The sequence below is a fragment of the Natrix helvetica genome (assembly GCF_964273705.1).
Source record: "Natrix helvetica genome assembly, chromosome: 4".
In the NCBI taxonomy this organism is placed as follows: domain Eukaryota; kingdom Metazoa; phylum Chordata; class Lepidosauria; order Squamata; family Natricidae; genus Natrix; species Natrix helvetica.
Window position 1 is genome coordinate 119,289,229 of NC_138550.1, and position 22,396 is coordinate 119,311,624.

The 22,396-nt window shown below is 43.0% G+C and overlaps 1 protein-coding gene across 1 annotated transcript in view; it reads right to left on the reverse strand.

Annotated features, from left to right (window-relative positions):
• The window catches only part of SMCHD1 (structural maintenance of chromosomes flexible hinge domain containing 1), an 84,408-nt gene extending 62,234 nt beyond the window's left edge, over positions 1 to 22,174 (reverse strand). The window contains exons 1-10 of the mRNA XM_081951395.1: positions 21,646 to 22,174; positions 18,827 to 18,902; positions 16,076 to 16,237; positions 14,073 to 14,155; positions 13,857 to 13,987; positions 11,626 to 11,740; positions 5,620 to 5,739; positions 5,042 to 5,208; positions 3,564 to 3,657; positions 2,542 to 2,743 (exon numbers count right to left, since the gene is read on the reverse strand). Of these exons, the coding sequence (XP_081807521.1) occupies positions 2,542 to 2,743; positions 3,564 to 3,657; positions 5,042 to 5,208; positions 5,620 to 5,739; positions 11,626 to 11,740; positions 13,857 to 13,987; positions 14,073 to 14,155; positions 16,076 to 16,237; positions 18,827 to 18,902; positions 21,646 to 21,789 (1,294 nt within the window). The 5' untranslated portion in view covers positions 21,790 to 22,174. The remainder of the gene's footprint in view (positions 1 to 2,541; positions 2,744 to 3,563; positions 3,658 to 5,041; positions 5,209 to 5,619; positions 5,740 to 11,625; positions 11,741 to 13,856; positions 13,988 to 14,072; positions 14,156 to 16,075; positions 16,238 to 18,826; positions 18,903 to 21,645) is intronic.
• Positions 22,175 to 22,396: the final 222 nt, after the last annotated feature.

Here is a 22,396-nt window from a genome sequence, read left to right on the forward strand (position 1 = left end):
TCTCTGTCTCTCTCTCCTCCCTCCCCCATCTCTATCTCTTTGTGTGTCTCTGTCTCTCTCCTCCCTTCCTCTCTCTGTAATTCTGTGTATCTGTCTCTCCTCCCTCCCCATCTCTGTCTCTCTGTGTGTCTCTGTCTCCCCCCTCCCTTCCTCTCTCTCTGTGCCTGCCTGCCTGTCTCTCTCACATACACACAAACACACACACTGTGGTCACCTTGCCTCCTGTTCTTCGGTTGCTGCACAAGCCCACTTGGCATGCGCTGCCCTCTTCTCTCTTGACAGTTGCCTCGTTTCCAATGGAAGGGGTAGGGAATGCATGCGTTTTCCTCCCTCTGCATGGATTTCCCACCCCCTATTGGTCCCGTTGTTGCTGGAGCCACTTTTGCTGAATCCGGTGCCGCGGCTGATAGCTTCGCTGGCAGCTGCTTCTGCCATCGCCACCACGCCGGACTCAGCAAAAGCGGCTCTAGCAGCAACAGGACATGCTTGGGGAAGGGAGAGCCGGAACTGACTGCCTGGGATTGTGTTTCTGCCGCCGCTGGAAAAATGTCTGCTTTCCAGCCGCAGGCGGGAAGGAAAGAAGCCAGTCTTTGAAAAGAACCTCCCTCGCCCTCCAGAGAGCCCATGCCAAAAGACAGGAGGGGGCTGGCTGGGTGAGCGGGCAGTTTTGGGCCAGCACCTCCTTCGCTCATTCAGGCAGGCAGAGAAAGAAAGGAGGCTTGTGAAAAGGAACCCTTGCCACCAAGGGCGAAGGGGAGCACCTTTGCCCTCGACTATTGAATGCCTCCTTTCTCCACCCGCCCGAACTAGCAAAGAAGGCGGGCCACTAAACCACCCGCGCTCTCTCTCGCATTCAAACCAGAGAAGAGGGAGCAACCCACTCCTGGTCTGTCTGTCTGTCTGTCTGACTCACTCACTCTTAAAAGTACCTGGCAATACCCTCGGAGGGCTTCGGACAGCTTTGGAGAGCTTTGGGGGGCAGCTTCTGTAGAAGCCCGAGCGAGTGAGAACAAGTTCCCGCCATTACAAAGTCTCCGAGGCTGTAATTGTATGGGGTGTGTGCGCACACCTGTTTTCCATGGCGTGGAGCCGTGGTGACCCTCTGCGTGGCTGGCGATGACTCTGGAGCCCATCCGCGGGGGATTTCGAGGAACGTGAGGGGGAGTCTAAAGTTTAGAGTTCCAATGGTCTTAGCGACCCCGTGAAAAGGTCATTCGACCCCAAAGGGGTCGTGACCCACAGGTTGAGAACCGTTGCTTTAGAGGCCAATGTATTATCAAACATGTATTATACATCCACCAATAGTTGTGGCTGCTAAAAACTGCCAACCTTGCCAGGTCAAGACAAGAAGCACAACCAGATGAACTAAGTTTACTTTATTATAAGGTTACATGAATAGAATCTTGGCAGACTGAAATTATTTCTCTTCTTGTTTCTTTTCAGTCTCTGAGGAATATGAAGGATTCTTCTTAAATGCTGTGCATGCACATGCGGACTGAACTGCTTTATCTCAGACCATTACCCTGGCTGTGAGTCTGTCTCCTCATTCTCACATGCCATCACCCTTACTATCACTGGAGCCTTTTTTCTTATTTTTCATTAAAATTGCAATCTTTTTGTCCAAGAGATCTCTCTAACAAGTTTGTTACTATCATCAAATTCTTTCTTGATGTAGACATTTCTCCCCATCAACGCCCATTCCTTGTCTGGATTCTTAGATTGAAGGTACATTCAGAATTGAAGGTCTATTTAGAGGACAGAAAAATATCTAGACCTAACTAAACTGAGAATGGGTGAGCTAGCAATTGAATCACAATAAGTTCTACAAAATTGATTTGAAATGTAGCTTATTGATTAATGGAAAGTTACAAAAAAACCTTCACATAAAAACAATCCTATTTCCCCAACTCCCTATGTATTTATTTATTAAATTTATTCACCACTCATCTTGCTGTCATGCAACTTTGGGAAGCTTAAAATTTGACAAAACAATTGAAACTAACTTTAATTAATTAAATGATTAAAATAATAAGACAATTAATACATTTAAATACATTAAATGAAATAGCTAAGATAGTGGCAGATATGCTAGAGTGGAGGTTACTGGATCATAGAAGTAAGGGTGGCACAATATATATTTAATATAGATCCAATATACCAAGAATTGGTATTCGAAAACCTAGTTGTCTTTCAATACAGGCATTTTACAATGCCCCCTAATGCTACGGTGTTTCCCCAAAAATAAGACAAGGTCTTATTTTCTTTTGACCCCCAAAATAAGTGCTTGGCCTTATTTTCGGAAAGGTCTTTTTGAGGTGCAGGAGGTGGTGAACATGGTCACCTCATGGTTGCTGCTGTGTTGCAATATTTTCGGGGAGGACTTATTTTAGCGCGTGGCCTCAAAAACCTGATTGGGCTTATTATCCGGAAAGGTCTTATTTTCAGGGAAACAGGGTAGATAGTACAATATTTAAAATCATGCAATTATGATCATATTAGTATGTGAATGATAAATAGCCTTTATCCCAAGCAATTACTCACTTGAAGAAGAGATAGGATAGGTTTCTTTGTCATATAAGAAAGGATGGTAACGTATAATTCCTTCCACTATTCCATCTCCTTCAACACGAGCCTTGAACTCAAAGCTATCTGCTGCTGTATTTATATATAAAGTCTGCATATCATCCTTGATTTCTCTAAGATTCACAATCTGAGGTGTCTTCCCCTTTTCAAATAGTGAAATCTAAACAGACAATGAGTATTAGTTTGTCTATGAATTTATTGACAAAAGGTATCATGAGTAATAAAAAGCAAGGAAGATTAAATTAAATGCTTCAATTTATTCTTTAAAACTTGAATTTTATTACCAATATTTGAAAGAACTCTTAGATAAATCGCAAAATTATGAGGTTATTAATGAACTGGATATAAAAAAGGCACTTTTTAAAACATGAGTGTACTACAAGTAGTGCTCAACTTACAACTACAATTGAGACTGTAACTCCTGTTATTAAGTGATACGGTCATTAAGAGAGTAGTGCCCAATTTTATTGTTTTTGGCCAGTTGTTAAGACAATCCAACTTTTCCATTTTCTCTGCTTGCTGGAAGCCCCTTGGAAAACATTATAAATAGTGATTACATGGCCCCAAGATACTGCAACTGTTTTAAATACCTGCTAGTTGCCACTTTTTTCAGTGCCATAACTTTGAATGGTTGTTAAATAAATGGTCATAAATCAAAGATTTTATATACAATGTCTTCTAACTCTCTTTTCTATCATGACCAGTAAAACATAGTTCATACTTTTTAAACTGCATTTATATGGCATCCATTAACCAAAATTCTCAGACCTGGTTACAATAAAAAGAAAATATATTCTAAACATTAATTATCCTAATAGGATTCAAAATCAATAGAGAAATTTTGGAGGGATATATTGGTGGCTAGACTATGGAGGAAGAGGATGAAAATGCTCCATTCATCGCTAATACTGCTTAAGATTATATAGAACAAGTAAAACAAGTATGTTCTTTGATTTACTTCCAATAGCGAGAGATCCTACCTCAATAACCATATTATTGGAAACCATTTCTTCGTTAATTTGCAAATTAGTAATGTTTCCTTTTGGTCCATGGATGTAGTAATGATATATGTGTCTGTAATCAAAAAATTCATTAACCAAACTATAAAATAAATAAGCACTGCAGGATTTTTTAATAGGCCACTAAATACTTTAAAGATATAAAAAGAATACAACTTGTATATAGAAGCCAGGAAGATTATATATAAATTCTAGTTTCCTGGCTGTTAATAAAAAGTATTCCCACTCCATAACATTTCAGCTAAAAGCAAAACAACAAAAATGGAATAAAACAAAAAACTTTAGTCTATTATTTAATATTCTAAATACTATATCAGTGCTGGCAAACCAGAGCGTGTGTGCGTGCATGCGCCAACAAACCGGGAGGGGAGATAACCAGCACACATGTGCGCGCCGGGAAGGTATGCTTCCAATTTCTGGCATAAGCATGCACACCGGCCACCTGGTCTTCCGGTTTCTGCTGCGCATGCATGTGTGAAAATCAGCTGGTTTTTGCACACGTATGCTCACCAGAAAATGAAGAAAGACCAAGAGTCCAGTGCGCACATACGCACCGGTGAGGCAGCAGGTAAATAACCCCATCACCTGAAGGGTATAGGAGCCCCCAGACTCCTTGATAAACTCCTTGATAAAAAGCATTAATTAAGTCTGCATATTAAAAGGACTTCTGTAGCTTGCATAGAAAATATTACACATCTTAGTGACACATGGGTTGCGAAACGCTTCATGGTAGGGCACAGAAAAACAGATGTTGTAAGATAAGGAATAAGGAAATGGCATTTAGCATTTTAATAAATTTTATGAAGAGATTGCCCAGGCTAACATTTTTACTTCTCTTTCTTTGTAACCAACAATTTCACTTCTGTTTCTGTAATATGCCGAAAAGAATATTTGTAACATCTTACTGTAAAAGTTGTAATGATGATGATGAATCCAAAATGTACCTCCCCTTGTACCTCATTTTCCCTGGAAGAACACGCCTGTGTAACCCCCTAAATTCCGAGGGGGTATTAAAGCTCTGTCCTGGCCTAGCCAGGGCAGTTCAGACTTTGCTGTGTTAACGCTCTGAACTCTGATGCATCATTAAACCTGTTTTCTCTCGCATCCTTGTGGTCTCACGTCCCATTTCTGGCTGACTGAGGTTTCCTGCCCCAGTCTGCCGCAACACCGGGACACTACTCCTCCAGTTTCCAATGTTCCTGTGTGCACAAAAACCAGCTGGCCAGCATGTGACCCGGAAGAGCAAAGGGCGACAGCTCGCGTGACCGGAGAGATGGCTTTGTGTGCCAATTCCAGCATGCATGGCATTGGTTCAACATCATGCTACTATATAATGCAGTTTCTATGTTTAGAAGTACAGGAGAAAAAGTTCTAAGTATGGTAAGATATTAGAATCATCAATCAAATTACTTGAAAGCTTAGACACATAAGATACTTACTTTAACTCTCTTATCCAATGGTGAAAATTACTTTTCAGGTATCGTACATGGTCAGGCTGCATTCCAGTAATGACAACAGCAGTAAAACTGTCTCTGTCTTTCTCTTCCAAAATAAGGTTGTGCAGAAATCGCTCATCAACATTAACAATGTGGGAAGAATCCGATGGCTATTCGATTTTTTTTAAAAAAAGAATACATTAAATTAGACAAGGAATGATAATGATTAGCTTTCACTCATTTTGAAATCAAGAAAATGAAAGTTATGAGAACACACATTTTTTAAGTTTCAGCAAGCAGAATTCACATTTTACATTTCAAGAAGTTACTTTAGCGAGGTTAAGAATGGCAATTCGCCTAGAGGCTTTATCTATGCAGTTGGCACATTAGGTTACAATGGATTTTAGCTCAGTTCAGCAGTTAACAAAAGCTGAATTAGGCCACACTGTGTATGCTCTAATCTTTCAGGCATCCTTTCAGTAAAATACTTTGGTTTCCTAAATCCTAGCAGGTTGTAAATGTGAAAGGACTGTTTCAAAGGTGGCATTAATCCAATGATTAAAATACTACTATTGTCTTACCTTTCTATTTCTTATATAGGTTCTGTATACAGGTTCGTTGTTTTTTTCTTTCTGTTCAAAATCCTCTTTTGAAAGGACAAGTTCACGAACATCTTGAGAATTTGCAGGTTTGCTTATCATCTAATAATTATTATTTTTTTTAAAAAATGAAGTTACATTGCAAGCAATTCTAGTAGTCAACACTATGATACAGGAAATTTACATCACCAAAACTGCACTGGATGAAGACTATATACTTTCGCAAATATAACATTCAAGGGAAAATAAATCTGGCTTCATAATTCCATGAAATATAAAAACATAGCAAGGGAAATATTTATTACCCCATACCAGCAATGCAGTTCTCACACAACAAAGAGCATCAAAGAAGATTAGGGGACTGGAGGCTAAAACATATGAGGAACGGTTGCAGGAACTGGGTATGTCTAGTTTAATGAAAAGAAGGACTAGGGGAGACATGATAGCAGTGTTCCAATATCTCAGGGGTTGCCACAAAGAAAAGGGAGTTAAACTATTCTCCAAAGCACCTGAGGCCAGAACAAGAAGCAATGGGTGGAAACTAATCAAGGAAAAAAGCAACTTACAACTAAGGAGAAATTTCCTGGCAGTTAGAACAATTAATCACTGGAACAGCTTGCCTCCAGAAGTTGTGAAGGCCCCAACACTGGAAGTCTTTAAGAAGATGTTGGATAGCCATTTGTGTGAAATGGCATAGGGCCGGGATGACGAACCTATGGCACGAGTGCCACAGGTGGCACGTGGAGCCATTTGTCAGGGCACGCGAGGTGTTGCGCTGGCCAGCTGAGTTCAGACTTTTTAAAAGTCATTTTTCGCTCTCCCCAGGCTCCAGAGGCTTTATAGGCGCCTGGGGAGAGCGAAAATAGCCTCCCCCCTGGAGGCCCTCCAGAGGCTTCAGGAGTTTCCCTAATGCCTCCGGAGCACAAAAACTGGTCCTACGAGCAAACCGGGAGTTTGGGAATGGACTTCCGGTTTGCTCGTAGGGCCGGTTTAAGCCTCCAGAACCTTCAGGGGCCTTCCGGAGCTTCCCTGAAGCCTCCCGAGGACAAAAAACAACCCAATGGACAAACCGGAAGTCACCTCTGGGACGGGGCGGGAGAGGCTGCTTTCGCCCTCCCCAAGCTCCTATAAAGCCTCTGGAGCCTGCCAAGAGCGAAAAAAGCATGCAAAAAATGGGGGGGGAGGTGCGCCTGTCATGCGGGGCTGCACGCTCATGCATTGCATTATGGGTGCAGCACGCCCATGCACGACCCCCCTGCGCTCCCCTCGCTTATGGCACGCAAGCCAAAAAAGTTTCGCCATCGCTGGTATAGGGTTTCCTGCCTAGGCAGGGGGTTGGACTAGAAGATCTCGAAGGTCCCTTCCAATTCTGCTATTGTATTGTGGGAGGAGGAGCTTCCTACGAATGGCGGTCATCCTCTGAGCTCCAGGAACACCATGGAACTCCCGACCGGGTAGGGACTGCTGCCGGCCCCCATACCATCGAAGGGGGTCGAGAGTTGGACAGCCCCACCACCCAGGCATGTTTCAGGCTGATATTAGCCCAACAGGGTGGTCGGTGAAGAGCGGAGAGGAAAGAGGCTCGGAGGGCTGTAAACAGCAAGGAGAGAGCAATGGCGATGGCATGGTGCGATTGCGCAGACGGCGCTGGTGCTGGCGCCGAAAACACCGAAAGGAGAAGCTGAAAAGCCAGAAATGCCAGAAGAGGAGTAAGGAAGAGGGGGTGAGAGGCTCTGGAGGCCCCCAGAGACCCAGAGACATCAAAGGGCTTAAGGGGGAGCAACGGGATGCAACAGGACATTGGAATAATCAGCTGATAGGTGAGAAGGGCTGGGAAGCAGCCAGAGGCAGAGGCAGTCGGAGGATCAAAGGGAGATGCCTGCGGCGGCAGACGAAGGGAGGGAGCCGCAGCCAGGGACTCCTGGGTTATTTTATCATTCCTGGCTGCTCCCATACCCCTCCAGGCCCCCCCATCCATCGGGGGGGGGGGACTGTATCCACCTGGAAACAGCTAAGCTGAACTTTCATCTACCCTCCACCATTTTGCTACCTTTGCCTTCCCCCTACCACCTGGGATATTTAATCATTTCTTGCCCTCCCCCCCCCCTGCCTCCAAGTACCAAGTACCACCTGGACACTGGAATATCCCCTACCCTCCATTGAGACTCTTCTATTTATTAACTTTCTACCCTCCATTCCACCGAGACTCTATTAATTACTAATTTTGTATTATCTGCACCCCTACCCTACTGGGACTATTACAACGTTTTAATTTATTCGAGGTCTGATCTGCTCCGCCTGCGGGAGTCCCCTCTTTCGCAGGTATGGCCCTTGGCTCTCTCAGGGGCCAGCCTTGATGACGGGTTTGTGAACCCCGAGAGGTGGAAGAAGAGGAAGCTGAGGGGCTTTTTAGCTAAATGTTTTATATTGTTTTTAGGGGGTTCTGGGAACGGAGGGGGGGATAACCAGGCCAGGAGGGAAGCCAGTGCCAGACGAACAGGTGAGTCCAGGAGGGAAGTGAGCGGAGTGGGGGGGGAGAGGGAACAAGTTATTCCAATAGAGGGTTGTTTGATTACAACGGTCGCGGGGAGGGGGGGATGCGAGGACAAAAGAAGATTACAAGGTCGGTTGGGAGACCGTGGCTGTTGGGTACGCCCGGTCGTTTGTACCAACCCCCGCAATCTAGGTGGCCAGGAACTACAGAGCCCGGGCCTACGGCTGATGCTTTGCAATGCAAGGTCCGTAACCAACAAGGCCCCCCTCATTAATGAGCTGATCTCTGAGGGGGAGCTGGACCTTGCAGGGATAACGGAGACCTGGTTGGGCCACGAGGGTGGTTTTCCCCTCGTGGAAATGTGCCCACCAGGTTTCCGCGCATTCCATCAGCCTCGGGCCCTGGGTAAGGGTGGTGGGGTGGCGGTAGTTATACGGGAAGGTCTAGAGCCGAGGGAGTTCACTGTTCCTCAGATATCCGGGTGTGAGTCCCTTGGTGTGAAATGGGGCCCAGGGAGGCAGTTGGGTTTGCTGATTGTATACTTGGCTCCTCGCTATACATCAGCGGCCCTGCCCGAGCTCCTCGAGCTGATCTCGGAGACGGCGGTTGAGATCCCCAGGCTTGTGGTTATGGGGGATTTCAACCTGCCGTCGACGGGAGCAGCGTCTGAGGTGGCTCGGGAGTTCATGGCTTCCATGACAGCCATGGGCCTGACCCAGTTAATTCAGGGCCCCACACACGAAGGTGGCCACACATTGGACCTTGTTTTTGTATCTGAGCAGTGGACGAGTGATCTGGGTATAGGGGACTTTGTTGTTACACCCCTGTCATGGTCGGATCACTCATGTCTCCGGCTGGACTTCCCTGGCGCTACCCCCCACCGCGAGGAGGCGGGACCAGATGGTCCAAGCTGGTACCGCCCCAAGCACCTGATGGAGCCGGATAGGTTCCAGACGGAGCTTGGGCCATTACCTGTAGCCCTGACCCGCGCTCGGTCGGAGGACCTAGCGGCCGCCTGGAATAGGGCGGCGGCTGGGGCTTTGGACCGGGTTGCGCCTTTGCGACCTCTCCTGCGGCAGCGACCCACCCGGGCTCCTTGGTATACCGAGGAGCTGAGGGTGATGAAGCGCCATAGGAGACGTCTAGAGAGCAGGTGGAGGTCCTCACGCTCCGAATCTGATCGAACACAGGTAAGAGCCTATTTACAGACCTACCTTGTGGCATTAAGGGCGGCCAAACGTAGATATTGCGCTGCTCTTATTGCGTCCGCGGATAACCGCCCTGCTGCCCTGTTTAGGGTGACCCGCTCCCTCTTGTCACAGAGGACGCAGGGGGCACCCTTGCAGGGCAGAGCAGAGGAGTTTGGGGAATATCTGCAGGATAAAGTCGCTCAGATCCGGAGCGGATGGGCCCCCCTCAGTGGACCAGACGGGCCGCCAACAGCGAGTCTTGTGAGACCATCCTGGGAGGAGTTTGATTCTGTTGCCCCCGAGGATTTGGATAGGTTGCGTGGACGGCTACGACCCACCACATGTTTAATGGACCCGTGTCCCTCCTGGTTGGTACTGGCATCTTGGGAGGTGACCCGAGGCTGGCTTCTGGGCCTGGTGAATGCCTCATTGGGTGAGGGATCCTTACCAGCCGCCTTGAAGGAGGCGGTGGTGAGACCCTTACTTAAGAGGCCTGCACTCGACCCAATGGAGCTAGCTAACTATCGTCCAGTCTCCAACCTTCCGTTTTTAGCGAAGGTTGTCGAGAATGTGGTGGCGCAGCAGTTTCCACAACACCTTGACGAATCCGAGTATCTAGACTCACGCCAGTCCGGCTTCCGACCCGGGCACAGCACAGAGACAGCCTTGGTCGCGTTGGTCGATGATCTCTGGAGGGCCAGAGATAGAGGTTGTTCCTCTATCCTGGTCCTATTAGACCTCTCGGCGGCTTTTGATACCATCGACCATGGTATCCTATTGCGCCGGTTGGAGGGGATAGGAGTCGGAGGTACCGTTCTGCGGTGGTTCGGCTCCTACCTCTCCGACCGGAAGCAATGTGTGTTGACAGGGGGACAGAGGTCGACCCCGAGGCCACTCACTTGTGGAGTGCCACAGGGGTCGGTCCTCTCACCTCTCCTGTTCAACACATATGTGAAGCCGCTGGGTGAGATCATCCGTGGTTTTGGGGTTGAGTGTCACTTCTACGCTGATGATACCCAGCTGTATATTTCAACCCCAAACCACCCCAACGAGGCTGTCGAAGTGATGTCCCGGTGTTTGGAAGCCGTCGGGGTCTGGATGGGGGACAACAGACTTAAACTCAACCCCTCCAAGACTGAGTGGCTGTGGCTACCGGCACCTCGGTTCAGCCAGCTGATTCCATCGCTGGCCATAGGGGGCGAACAATTGCCCCCTGTGGAACGGGCGCGCAATTTGGGCGTCCTCCTTGATGCCCGGCTGTCAATGGATGACCATGTGGCAGCCGTGGCAAGGGGGGCGTTCCACCAGGTTCGCCTGGTGCGCCAATTGCGCCCCCTACTGGACCGGGATGCCCTACGCACGGTCACTCACGCGTTGGTGACGTCCCGCCTGGATTACTGTAACGCTCTCTACATGGGGCTGCCCTTGGGACGCGCCCGGAGACTGCAGTTAGTTCAGAACGCAGCCGCGCGGGCTGTGATGGGGAGTACGAGGTACTCCCACGTAACACCTCTCCTGCGCAAGCTGCACTGGCTACCTGTGGTTTTTCGGGTACGTTTCAAGGTGCTGATTACCATCTTTAAAGCGCTCCATGGCACGGGACCTAGTTACTTGCGGGATCGCATCCTCCCACATACATCCCTGCGGCCAATTCGCTCACACAGAGAGGGACTTCTCCTGGTGCCGTCCACTAGGCAATGCCAACGGGCGACACCAAGGAGTAGGGCCTTCTCTGTGATGGGCCCAACCCTCTGGAATGACCTCCCCCCCGACATTAGAACCACTACCGACCTCCGCTCCTTCCGGCAAAAATTGAAGACTCACCTGTTCCGATTAGCAGGCCTGGCATAATTACAACTATCCCTCCTGGCAAATGTATTAACTGGTTATTTTAGGGGTATTGTTTTTAACTTATTGTGTGTGTTTTAGGGGTTCAAAATCCTATATTTATATATATTGCTTTGTACAGTTCTTTTAATTCCATTTTTAACCTCCTCCATTCCAACTGTACATATTCAATTTTTATTGTATTTTGATATATTTTGCATGGACTGTACACCGCCCCGAGTCCCTTTTGGGAGAGGGGGCGGTCTAGAAGCATGAATAATAAATAAATACTGCAGATATGTTATTTCAATACTGTAACTTGACACTGAAATCTTTACTACCCCAAATACAGCCTGGCAAACTTCGTCTTCTACCACAAACAATTGGCCCATTCCCCCATATATTCACAATCTTTTTCTTAGAAGAAGCAGGCTATTATTAATCCAGGTTAATTAAGCAATATTAGATTATACTTACTCTAACAGACTGTCCAACAAAAAACACCGCTTGTTTACCACCAACTCCAAAATACGATATATCACTGTTTAAGCTGCGAGGTATTGGTTGAGGACGTACATATCCTGAATGATCACTGATACAAAAAATGAATACAAGAAAAAAATAGAAAGTGTTAAATGTACAGATATTAAATGAAATTTAAAAAACAATAATCAACAACAATGCTTTGGAGTGATAAAAATAGTTTTATATATATATATATATTGTGAAATATCCTTTGATATCTATCTACATTATAAAATGCATATACCATATAGTTATAGAAATGTTCAGGAACATCACGGTACTTTATGGAAACTACAAATTGAGAAATACATTTCTTTTTTATCCGAAGGATATACTCTGTTAATAGGCTCTGCCCAAATTTGACAAAGGATACGGTTGATGATGTCACAACATAATCGGAGTGAGCTCCCAATTTTAGACTTTGTGTTCTGGAAACAGTTTATTGGCAAAATGGGTGCTTTAACATATTCATTTTGTCCCATAACCTCTCATAGGAAAAAGTAACCAAATCTGATTTTGTTAGGGGTAAAAGTTACCGTATTTTTCGGAGTATGAGACGCACCGTTTTCCCTCAAAAAGGGGGCTGAAAATCTGGGTGTGTCTTGAATACAGCATTTTTTGCCTCCTGAAACCCCGTCCCCTTCACCAAAATGGCCATGCATAGCCTTTAGGAGCCTTGCAGAATGCTCCTGGGGGCTGGGGAGGGGAGAAATGAACAAAAAATGGGTCGTTTTTTGCTCAATTTTGCCCCTCCCCAAGCCCCCAGGAGCACTCCTAAAGGCTAAGCATGTCCTTTTTTTTGACAAAAAACAAGGCCACTTTAGCAAAAAATGGACCATTTTTTCCTCTTTTTGCCCCCCCCCCCCCGGAGCACTCTACAAGCCTCCTAAAGGCTATTCATGCCCTTTTTTTGAAAAATAAAACTGGCCCATTTTCACGAAAAACGGCCTGATTTTAGGAGGTGTGCAGAGTGCAAAAACTTTTTTTAAAAAAATTCAAAACGTTGGTGTGTCTTATACTCCGAAAAATATGGTAAACCACACATTTGCCCCTCAAACTCTTTAACCCTTTCCCTGAAAAAAGATTGGGCAAAAAATGTTGCTCCTTCTCATTGATGGAGCCCTATGGATCATCAATAGAGTGCCAGGGAACCATATACACGTTGCATGTACTAATTGCCCATCTACGTCCTACAGCATTTTACAGGAATGAAACAACGCTGAATATGAAAGTATCTCTGTATTGGCAAGTTAGGAGATGCGCAGAAAAAACGTGCAAATTGATTAAAAGTATAAGATAAATTCTGAAATATTAAAATGTATTTGAACTTTCATTTGGATTTCTGAGCATGTAGAAATAACAGACGAGCTAGATCACAGAAAATAGTAGGCTTTGTTGCGTTACATGTAGGAGAAGGAGTGGCAGAACCAGAGTTAAAAGAGGAATCACCCTGGAATCCCTATGTACCCACAAGTGGACTAAGTCCAACTTCTTCACTTGGATTCTGTAGACCCTTATCCAATTCCTAGCAGATGCTAACCGTTACCTGAGAAGATACCTGCGCATAGGTGTGTAGCAATAAATCAGTTTAATTGGATTTTGTATACCTGGTAATTTGCACCTGATATTCTGAGACCATACTTGAACTAAAAACTAAGCTAATGCACAATTAGCTAGGGATATGTTTCATGGATATTTATTTTTTATTGTATTTATTAAATGTGTTTGCTGCTCATCTCACCACGAGGTGAAGCTCATTATGTGAAAAGGAATAAAACAATATAATGGTATACGGTTTCCAGCCTAGGCAGGGGATTGGACTAGAAGACCTCCAAGGTCCCTTCCAACTCTACTATTGTATTGTATTATAATATGAAAAAAATGAAAATAATAAAAATAAAATACTATATAATACAAGTTATTTACTATAACTAAAAGATGGGGATGAAGGATTTTATTATGCTTCAATAAAATATTTAGATACTGCATCAATAGATATATTTACAATTGCCATAAGAAATGTTGTGCATTGACTCATATATAACATTACATTCATTTTCACTTACAATAACAGTCTAGCACATTGGAATAATCAAATTTCTTTTTTATTATCCCAAAGTGCTAGACTGATTCAATGCATATATTTAATACTTAAACATAAATTGAGATTAGAATGCTCCAACCTTTCTATATTGTCTTGTTGTATAAACTTTGACAATCGATACACAGCCCAGTTGTTTAGTTGTTTAGAAGTCATGCCTCTTCCATTATCAATCACAGCAAGAGCTGGTTTTCCTTGGCTATCATCAAATAACTGTTACAGAAAAAAGCAGCAGGATATGAAAATACAAGAATAAAATCTGTCTATAAAATATTTTAAAAATTATTTGACATCTCACCAGCTTTAACTGTATGTTCCGAATTCCAGAATTTTGAGAAGTAGCTGATAAGGAGTTATCAATCAATTCAGCAAGTGCATATGCTAAATAAAAAGAAATTTTTCTAAGAATTATCATTATGAAAACAAATTAATGCAATGCAAATTACAATGCAGATGTTTATTTACTCTGCTTTCAAAAGAAACCGCATTGACAGGTATATTAGAAATTTATGCTTTTATAATTGAAATCCGATAGTGCATGTAGTATACATATCCTCTCTCTCTCATAGCTATGTATATATGCATGTTTACATCATAGGGATGTGCAAGGCTTGTGATCCGATTCTAAAAATATAATTCAGGGAAAATGAAAAATAATCTCAAGAAAAAATATAATTTGCTTTAAAAGTTATAGACAAATGCCAAGTTCATGCTTATAGACCACCTTTTTGGAATTAAATTACAAACATTGCACATACTGCATTTTAGTATTGTTGCAGTGTATTAGAACACTGGAACTTATGAGTTAGAAAATACTCAAATATTTACAATCCCTTTGGGGGCTCTTTTCATTTATATTAGTCAACATGATCTGACAAAAGTCTAATTAAAAATATTGGCTTGGTACAAAAAAGCTTTAGAAATAATAAAGCAATAAATAACAATAACTAGGAAAAGTAACACAATAAGGCAACCAGACCACAGGCAATTTTACCAAAGTATAAATGGGAATGGAAATTCTAAAAATGGAAAATCAAACAAAAAGGAAACAACTCAGTTTGGAAAGGATCTATAGGAAACTTAAAAAAAAAACTATAATAAAAACGTTGGACAGATAAAAGAATTTGAAAATGAATTTAATAAAAGTCAAATGGAAGCTCTAATATATCATACGGTGTTTCTTAAGAATCGGATTTCATTCTAGAAATTTCTCTGTTTGGAAAAGAGTAGGAGATTGGCAAGATTGATGTCAGCCGTCCCAGATAAATCGACAGGAAACAAGACTAGATAAACTGATTCTATTTTTTTTTGCAAGACTTTATTACCAGAATCTTGTATATCTGAAGGCACAAACTTTTCATTGCCACTTTTAAGTACCTGGTCCCTTAGGGCAGTTTCTTCCTAAGTTTCTTTCCCTGATTGCTAAGCCAATGGGGGGCTTCTGCCTCTCTTGTCTGATTGTTTCCTAGGCAGCATCTCCTCCCCTCTTTCCCCAAGTTAATTCACACATTCCATTATACTTATGGTACATGTTCGTTGGGGTTCCCTTAAAGACTAAAAGAGGCAACAAATGCTGCTGTATATTTTACTCCACAAAAAGCCTATTTTTAAGTCTTCTGCCAAACTGACCAATGACAGCAATTTGACTTATTTATTGTGCAACAGATCATAGGAATTCAAGCCAGAATTAGTGCAAAAGATTTGAAGATTTTTCCCATCCCAAACTCATAATTCCTTGATTGAAAATAGATGACGAATGAACTAGAAGTGAAACAAATAAAATAAAACTGAAATAAAACTGAACTTTAAAAAACACAAACTGCAGGCGTGTCAAGATTACTAACCCAGATGTCAAGGATGATCTAGCAAGAGAGCTTAACTATAATGAAAATAGAAAGAAAGAAATCTGCTTTCTCACGGAAAAAGAAAACGGAAAGCTTCCATTCATTCTGCCATTTTCAAGGATAATATCTAAAAGAACAGCACTTGATTAAAAAATAAAAACACAATGCATTGACTTCCAGATATCATCATTCTCTATAATGACCCCATAATACCTTGTGAGGTGAAGCCTGGGCAACTGAATGGAGCTAGCAGTGTGTTTACTGGCTGGATGCCCTTCCTATCGCCAATGCAGAGTTTTGTTCAGCAGACATATTCTCATTGTGCCCAAAGGGAGAAATATGTGCCTCTACCTAGGATCGAACTCACAGCCTCTTGATTGTAAGGCGAGAGCTCCATCTCTGGTCAACCACACCACTCATTCACTTCCAGATATACTATTAATATTTAAATACTTACGAAGAGGATTTTGCCCTTTGCTGGCATAGTATTCATACGTTCCACTTTTCAGAAGTGTGTCATAATGTGGCAAAAACTCAATGCACTCCTTTGTTGCTGAAGTGAGCAACTGATCAACTCTTTGTAGTAAGTAGAGAGTCATCTTGTCTTTAACAATTTGATCTACAAGATACATATGAAACTTTAAATAAGGAAAAATGTATCACTAAAATGTACTAATTTCTTAAATGCTTGTTTCCAATACTGCTTTACAATCAGCCAGTTGCCCTATTGCCACATATTATTCCATTACTCACATTTAAAGTGATCTGTCACATTTTTCTCCTCCATTCCCAAAATAATTTTGTTATTTCACCTTAAATGCAAGTAGTCACCAACGTATAGCCATTAATTTAGTGACCATTTAAAGTTATAATGGCGCTGAAAAAAGTGACCTACAACTGATCCTTGCACTTATGACCATCACAGCACATACGCCCCATCACATGGTAAACTTTTGGGCACTTGGCAACTGGCATGGATTTACAACAGTTGCAGTGTCCAAGTCATGTGATTGTCATTCATGACCTTCCCAGTTGGTGTTCAACAAATAAAAACAAATGTGACATGCCAGATTTGCTTAACAACCACAATTCACTTGGCAATTGCAGTGAATCCCTTAAAATTGGGCACTCCCTGAAGCACCATCTTGCTTACGAATGGAAATTCTGGTCTCAAATGTCATCATAAGTCAAGGACTACCTGTACTCCTGCTCTTGGTAGACAGCCCTTCAGCTTCTAGCTGATCTCTGCAAATCACCTGCTACTTTGCAGAAGGATTGAGCCTTCAATCTAAGCCAATGCTTACCCCTCACTCTGACATTTTCTAATTCTATTCCTCTCATTAATAATAGAGTTTGCATAGCACAGAGACTGTGATATTTGCTTAGCATGTAGAAGGTTGCTGGTTCAAAGCAAGGCAGATTTTTAATTATGCTGATAGTCCTTATTCCTGACCATTCATTCAGTGATTGTTCCAAGTTACAACATTGGAAAAACAGACTTATAAATGGTCTTTGAAGTTTTGGCTGTCAAAGCATCCCCATAACTCATATGATGGTGATTTTGGTGAATGGCAGCCAGTACACATTTACAGGAGTTGCAGTGTCCCAAGTGAATGAGATTGCCATTTGTGACCTTCAGAGCAGTTGTGGGTTTCTACTGGTTCGGCTGAACTGGTAGTGGTGTGGCGGCCTGGGTCGCTGGAACCGGCAGCAACTCAGGCCTGCCATGACCCCGACTGGTTCTCCCTTGTTTTTTGCTTCTGCGCATGCGCAGAGGAAGTCACAAGTCCCAATCACATGATGCCATGCTTACAACTAGTGGTGAGTTTTGTTTTTCATTTCTTTTTCTACCTCGTTAGCTTCTTGTTCACTTGTGTTCCTTGTCTGTTCCTCTCCTATCTCCTGTTCCTTGTGTTTCAACAATTTTTCTGGCTCCTTATTACCTTTTAATACAGCTCGTGCCTTTTTTAACATTTCCAACAATTTCTCAAACATCCCACCCTACATGTTCCACATGTAACACACTTTTAATATCTTTATATTTTACCACAATTAATTCAGTCCCTCTCCTTATTCCACTCTTTAATATCAGATACCAAAATAGTTCAGTCCACTTCGAAGATCCTTTATTTTCTTCTTCAGCCGTAGACAAAATAAAATCAAATAGTAGAAAAGGACCACACCCTCCTTCAACAGCTTTGTTTTAAAATATTATTATGCTTCTTCTCTCCAGTATGTGGCTTTTACTGTTTCTCTAGGCCCATGATGGCGTGGTGTCATTTTTTGCCCTCTGGAGCCTTCAGGGAAGCTTCCTGAATGCTCCTGAAAGCTCCGGAGGGCTAAAACCGGCCCTAGGAGCACACCGGAAGTCTGTTCCCGAACTTCCGGTTTGCCCGTAGGGCTGATTTTTGGCCCTCCGGAGCCTTCAGGGAGGCCTCCTGAAGGCCCCTGAAGGCTCCAGAGGTCTAAAGCTGGCCCTACGAGGACACCGTAAGTCTCTTCCTGAACTTCCGGTTTGCCCGTAAGGCTGGTTTTTTGTGCTCCGGAAGCTTTAGGAGGGCCTCGGGGGAGGGGGTATTTTCGCCCCCCCGGCTCCTATAAAGTCTCTGGAGCCTGGGGAGGGTGAAAAAAGCAGTCCAAAAATGGGGGTGGGGAGCACTGGTCGTGCGCTCATGCGCACTGGTGTCATGCCTGCATGCACACTGGTGTCATGTGCACATGCGCATTGGAGTCATGCAAAAAGCATTATGGGTTTGGCACGCCCACGCACAACCCCCCTGCGCTCCCCCCCGCTTTTGGCACGCGCCAAAAAAGGTTCGCAATCAAATCGATAATTTGACAAAAATTACCAAAAAACCTAATCAAAGCTCAGAATCCTTTTTACTTCATTTATGAGTATGATATTTTATAGAATATTCTCATAAAAACTTTACTTGCATCCCAAACTATTCCTGTTAATGTTTGTACTGATATTATTTTTTTAAATTCTAATTTTCAATACTCATGCCATTATTATAATTTTTTTTGAAATCCTGATCATTTGATCCATATTCTTAGTGTTTTTTAATTCAGAATCAAAACAATCTTTTTAAAGAAAAATGGCAGCTATCGCAAGACAAAATTGGTGAAACAGTAGCAGAACTTTAATATTTAATTAATAGCACCTTGGTATAAAATTGGTTTGTCATTATAAATACAGTATACTTACCAAAGTTTTCATTTGTTATTTTTTTTCTATCAGTTGTTGTGATAACAAAAATTTCTTTGGAGGAAATATCAAATGCCTATAAGTACAAGATAGATCTCTGATTAATAGAGATAATGGGATTTAGGTATTTAAAACATTAAAGAATATCTTGTTGGAATCCTGATCCAAAAACTATTTCCCGCAATGGATTTCCAGATTGGCAAAGAAGTGAGGCAAGACTGTATACTTTCTCTTTACTTATTCAATCTATATTCTGAATATATATTAACAAAAGCTGGAATACAAGATAATCATGATTTTAAAAGTTGAGGAAAAAACATCAATAGTTATTGCTGTGCTGAGGATGCTACTCTGATAGTGTAGGGTTAATTGATTAATCAGTAGTTGGCAAACCACTTTGATTAAATCAGTCAAAATCCACATTCCTTCCTCTCTTAATCCTTTGGCTCTTAATCTCTTTTGCTTACAAGAAAAGCACGATGGAATCTACACATAGACATCACATTCCATGCAGCAAAATATTAACTAAGTGGAGAGTCATGTATCTATACCATGAGGTGTCCATGAGGAAAGCATGCATCTGTAAACCAATCAATAGTTGCCAAGTGGATTCTCTGTCCAATGAGCTTTTACTATTCTGAGAAGTTTTTCAATAAAAAGGAGCCCCAACAATGCTCTGTGTGGGTGCATTCCCATCACAACCTTAATGTAATGTCTCCTGGAGATCAGTATAACTTGTCAGAGAATTCATAACTGGCAGAGACATGGCAACAAGATCAGCCAAGGAATAGGGCTTAGTAACAAGGTCAGCCAATCGGAGCTGAAACAGCTTGGGGCCTTGGTGTGGTTTAGCCCTGCAGCTCTGAGAGTTGTGCTGAAAATTGAAACTGAAACTAGTCTTGTCTGTATTAAGCTCTGTGAAGAGAAACGAAACTAGTCTGGGCCTGCTGCTCTGATCTGAAGAACCACTCTTGGCATTGTACATTTACTCATGTGTTATTATTTATATAAAGAAGTTAATAAATCCTGCTGAATCAGTTATCTGTTTGTGCGTTCTGGATTTGATTTTTGCAACGACGTCTACATAACTGAAAGCACCAGATTGGATAAACCATTGTGGCAAATTAGAGAAATATTTTCCTCTCTCCAAGACCGATAGCAGAAATTACATAGGACCCATACACAGGGATTTGGTATACTATGCCATCTGCATTTCTTTGTTCTGAAATGTCTTTAAGGATGAGCTAGAATTATGCAAGAAATAATGGGTCAATTTTTTATTTATTTATTAAATATATATGTTTCCTATGTCGCCATCCAAGGCGACTCTGGGCAGCTTACAAAATTAATTTCTTTTATTAATTAATTTATTAAATGTTTATGTGACCCATCTCCCCTATAAGATGACTCTGGCTGCTGACAAGCTATAAAAGATTTTAGATCACTAAAATTTTCTACACAGATTGTGATGATGATGATAAAACTATACTAAACATTTCGGAATAAAAAGTATTGTTAGACTATAGGAAACATGGAAACTATTATCTCTGCCAAGAGAGCTAATATGGTGCAAAGGTTAAAGAACCAGGCTAGAAACCAGGAGAGACTGTGAGTTTTATTCCCGCCTTAGGCACAAAGCCAGCTCAGAAACTTAGGCCAGTCATACTCTCAGTCCTAGGAAAAAGACAGTGACAAATCACTTTAGAAATCTTGCAAAGAAAACTGCAACTGCAGGTAACTTCCTTGTCCAGGAAGTCACCAAGAGTTAATATTAACTTAAAGACATCGCCCCCCAAAATCCAAAGACATGTTACAAAAGACAGACTGACGAGGAACCCAATTGTTGTTATCTTATTTTGTAAACAATTGCACAAGAGGAATGTTCAATTTGTTTAGCTTTTTACAACATAGAGACTGAATCTACCTACTCTCTGGTTTCTTCCCCAAACCCCCAAAACTTTAATCTTAGAATGTCTTCTGTCGACCTCACCCCATTCCTAAGAGGTGCATAAGCGCACCAGAGTGCCTACCGTCCCTGTCCGAAAATTCCTTTGTATTCGTATTCATTTCATTTATTCATAATCATGTTTATACTTATATCTGTTATCTAATTCATGCTTGATGAAATAAAATAAATAAACAAACAACATAGAGATTGAATCTGCTTCCATTCATTTAGAATAAGGGAATTTTATTGAACCCTACAGCTTTACCATGAGTGAGTTACATGTTTAAATACACCTATAACTTATGACAGCTGAGCTAGGCTGTCACAAAACGGGGATTTTAATGACGTTTGCAGGCCAACTTTTCTAAATTATTATGTTTTAACCATTAAGAGAGCGTGCAACAAGAACAAATGTTATCATCACACGATGGAAAAATGCAGACGATAACGATCAAGATATAACGATTAGAAAAAAATAGCCAACCTAAGCAGCCGAATAGCAAACCGGAAGCATACAGTATTTCAGATTTATTTAGTAAACTGTTTCTTAAGCCATTCCTGGCATAGGGGGGCGGGGAAAAAATACGGAGCAGCTTCATTTTTTCTCCGCTACCGCCGTCTTCCTCTCGGCTACAAATTCTCGCCATTCCGGTGGTTCAAAAGAACCTCTAGCTTGACCGTTCGCTGTTCCTTTCCCAGAGTCTCCAAAAGCTCCTATTCTGGTTTCCGGGGCGCTGCGTGACTCGAAGCACGGGAGCCCGAGGGTAGGGAACCGGGACCGGGACGTAGGGGAGGACGCCGCCGGCGAGAGTATAGGCGCAGTTCCATTAACGACGACGCATTTTAATTCGCCTCCCTCGCTTAACGTTACCTGGTGGACGGCGTTACGGAAGCCTCTATAGTTTCCCTGGTGACCCCGAAGGACTATTTTGGCGTCATGTGACTGATCCCGACGCTGGTCGTAGACGAAGATCGTTAGGATTTTGCCCTCGGTGTTTCCTTCAGCGGATGCCATGTTGCGCAGACGGCCGACCTCCCCGCCGGGCGCTGTCCTGGCCGAACGCAAGCAGATTGTTTCGTTTTAGCAGAGGGAAGGAACGGAGGGGGCTGAGGAGAAAGAGGCGTGGCCTGTATGATACAAGGGGAGAAAAGGAAGAGGAGTGGGAGGAAGGAATCGCAGGCAGACCAAACTAAACAGGCGAGGCAAAGAGCGAGAGGGCTGGCGGGGCAAGCGAAGAAACGAAAGCGACCGCCGTTTCGTTTCCTTTGCAGGAAGCAGCTGCGCGACGGGGTGAAGCTTGCGAGAAAAGACAAGCCCCTCGTAGGGTGATTTGTACTCCCCATAAGGAACAAGCCCAATTGAAAATGCCAGCGGCACTTTCTCTTAGGTGCCTTGACAGCGTTTAACGTGGGACGAGGGAATAACGTGAACTTTTTCAAGAAGGGGGAGGGGGGGAGGGAAAGCAAAACAATCAAAACGTAAGAAAATTAAGACAATACAAAATAAAACAGATAACATAAAATAAACCAGTGCCTGTCTATAAGTTGAGGGACGTGGTGGCTCAGTGGCTAAGATGCTGAGCTTGTCAATCAGAAAGGTCGGCAGTTCAAATCCCTAGTGC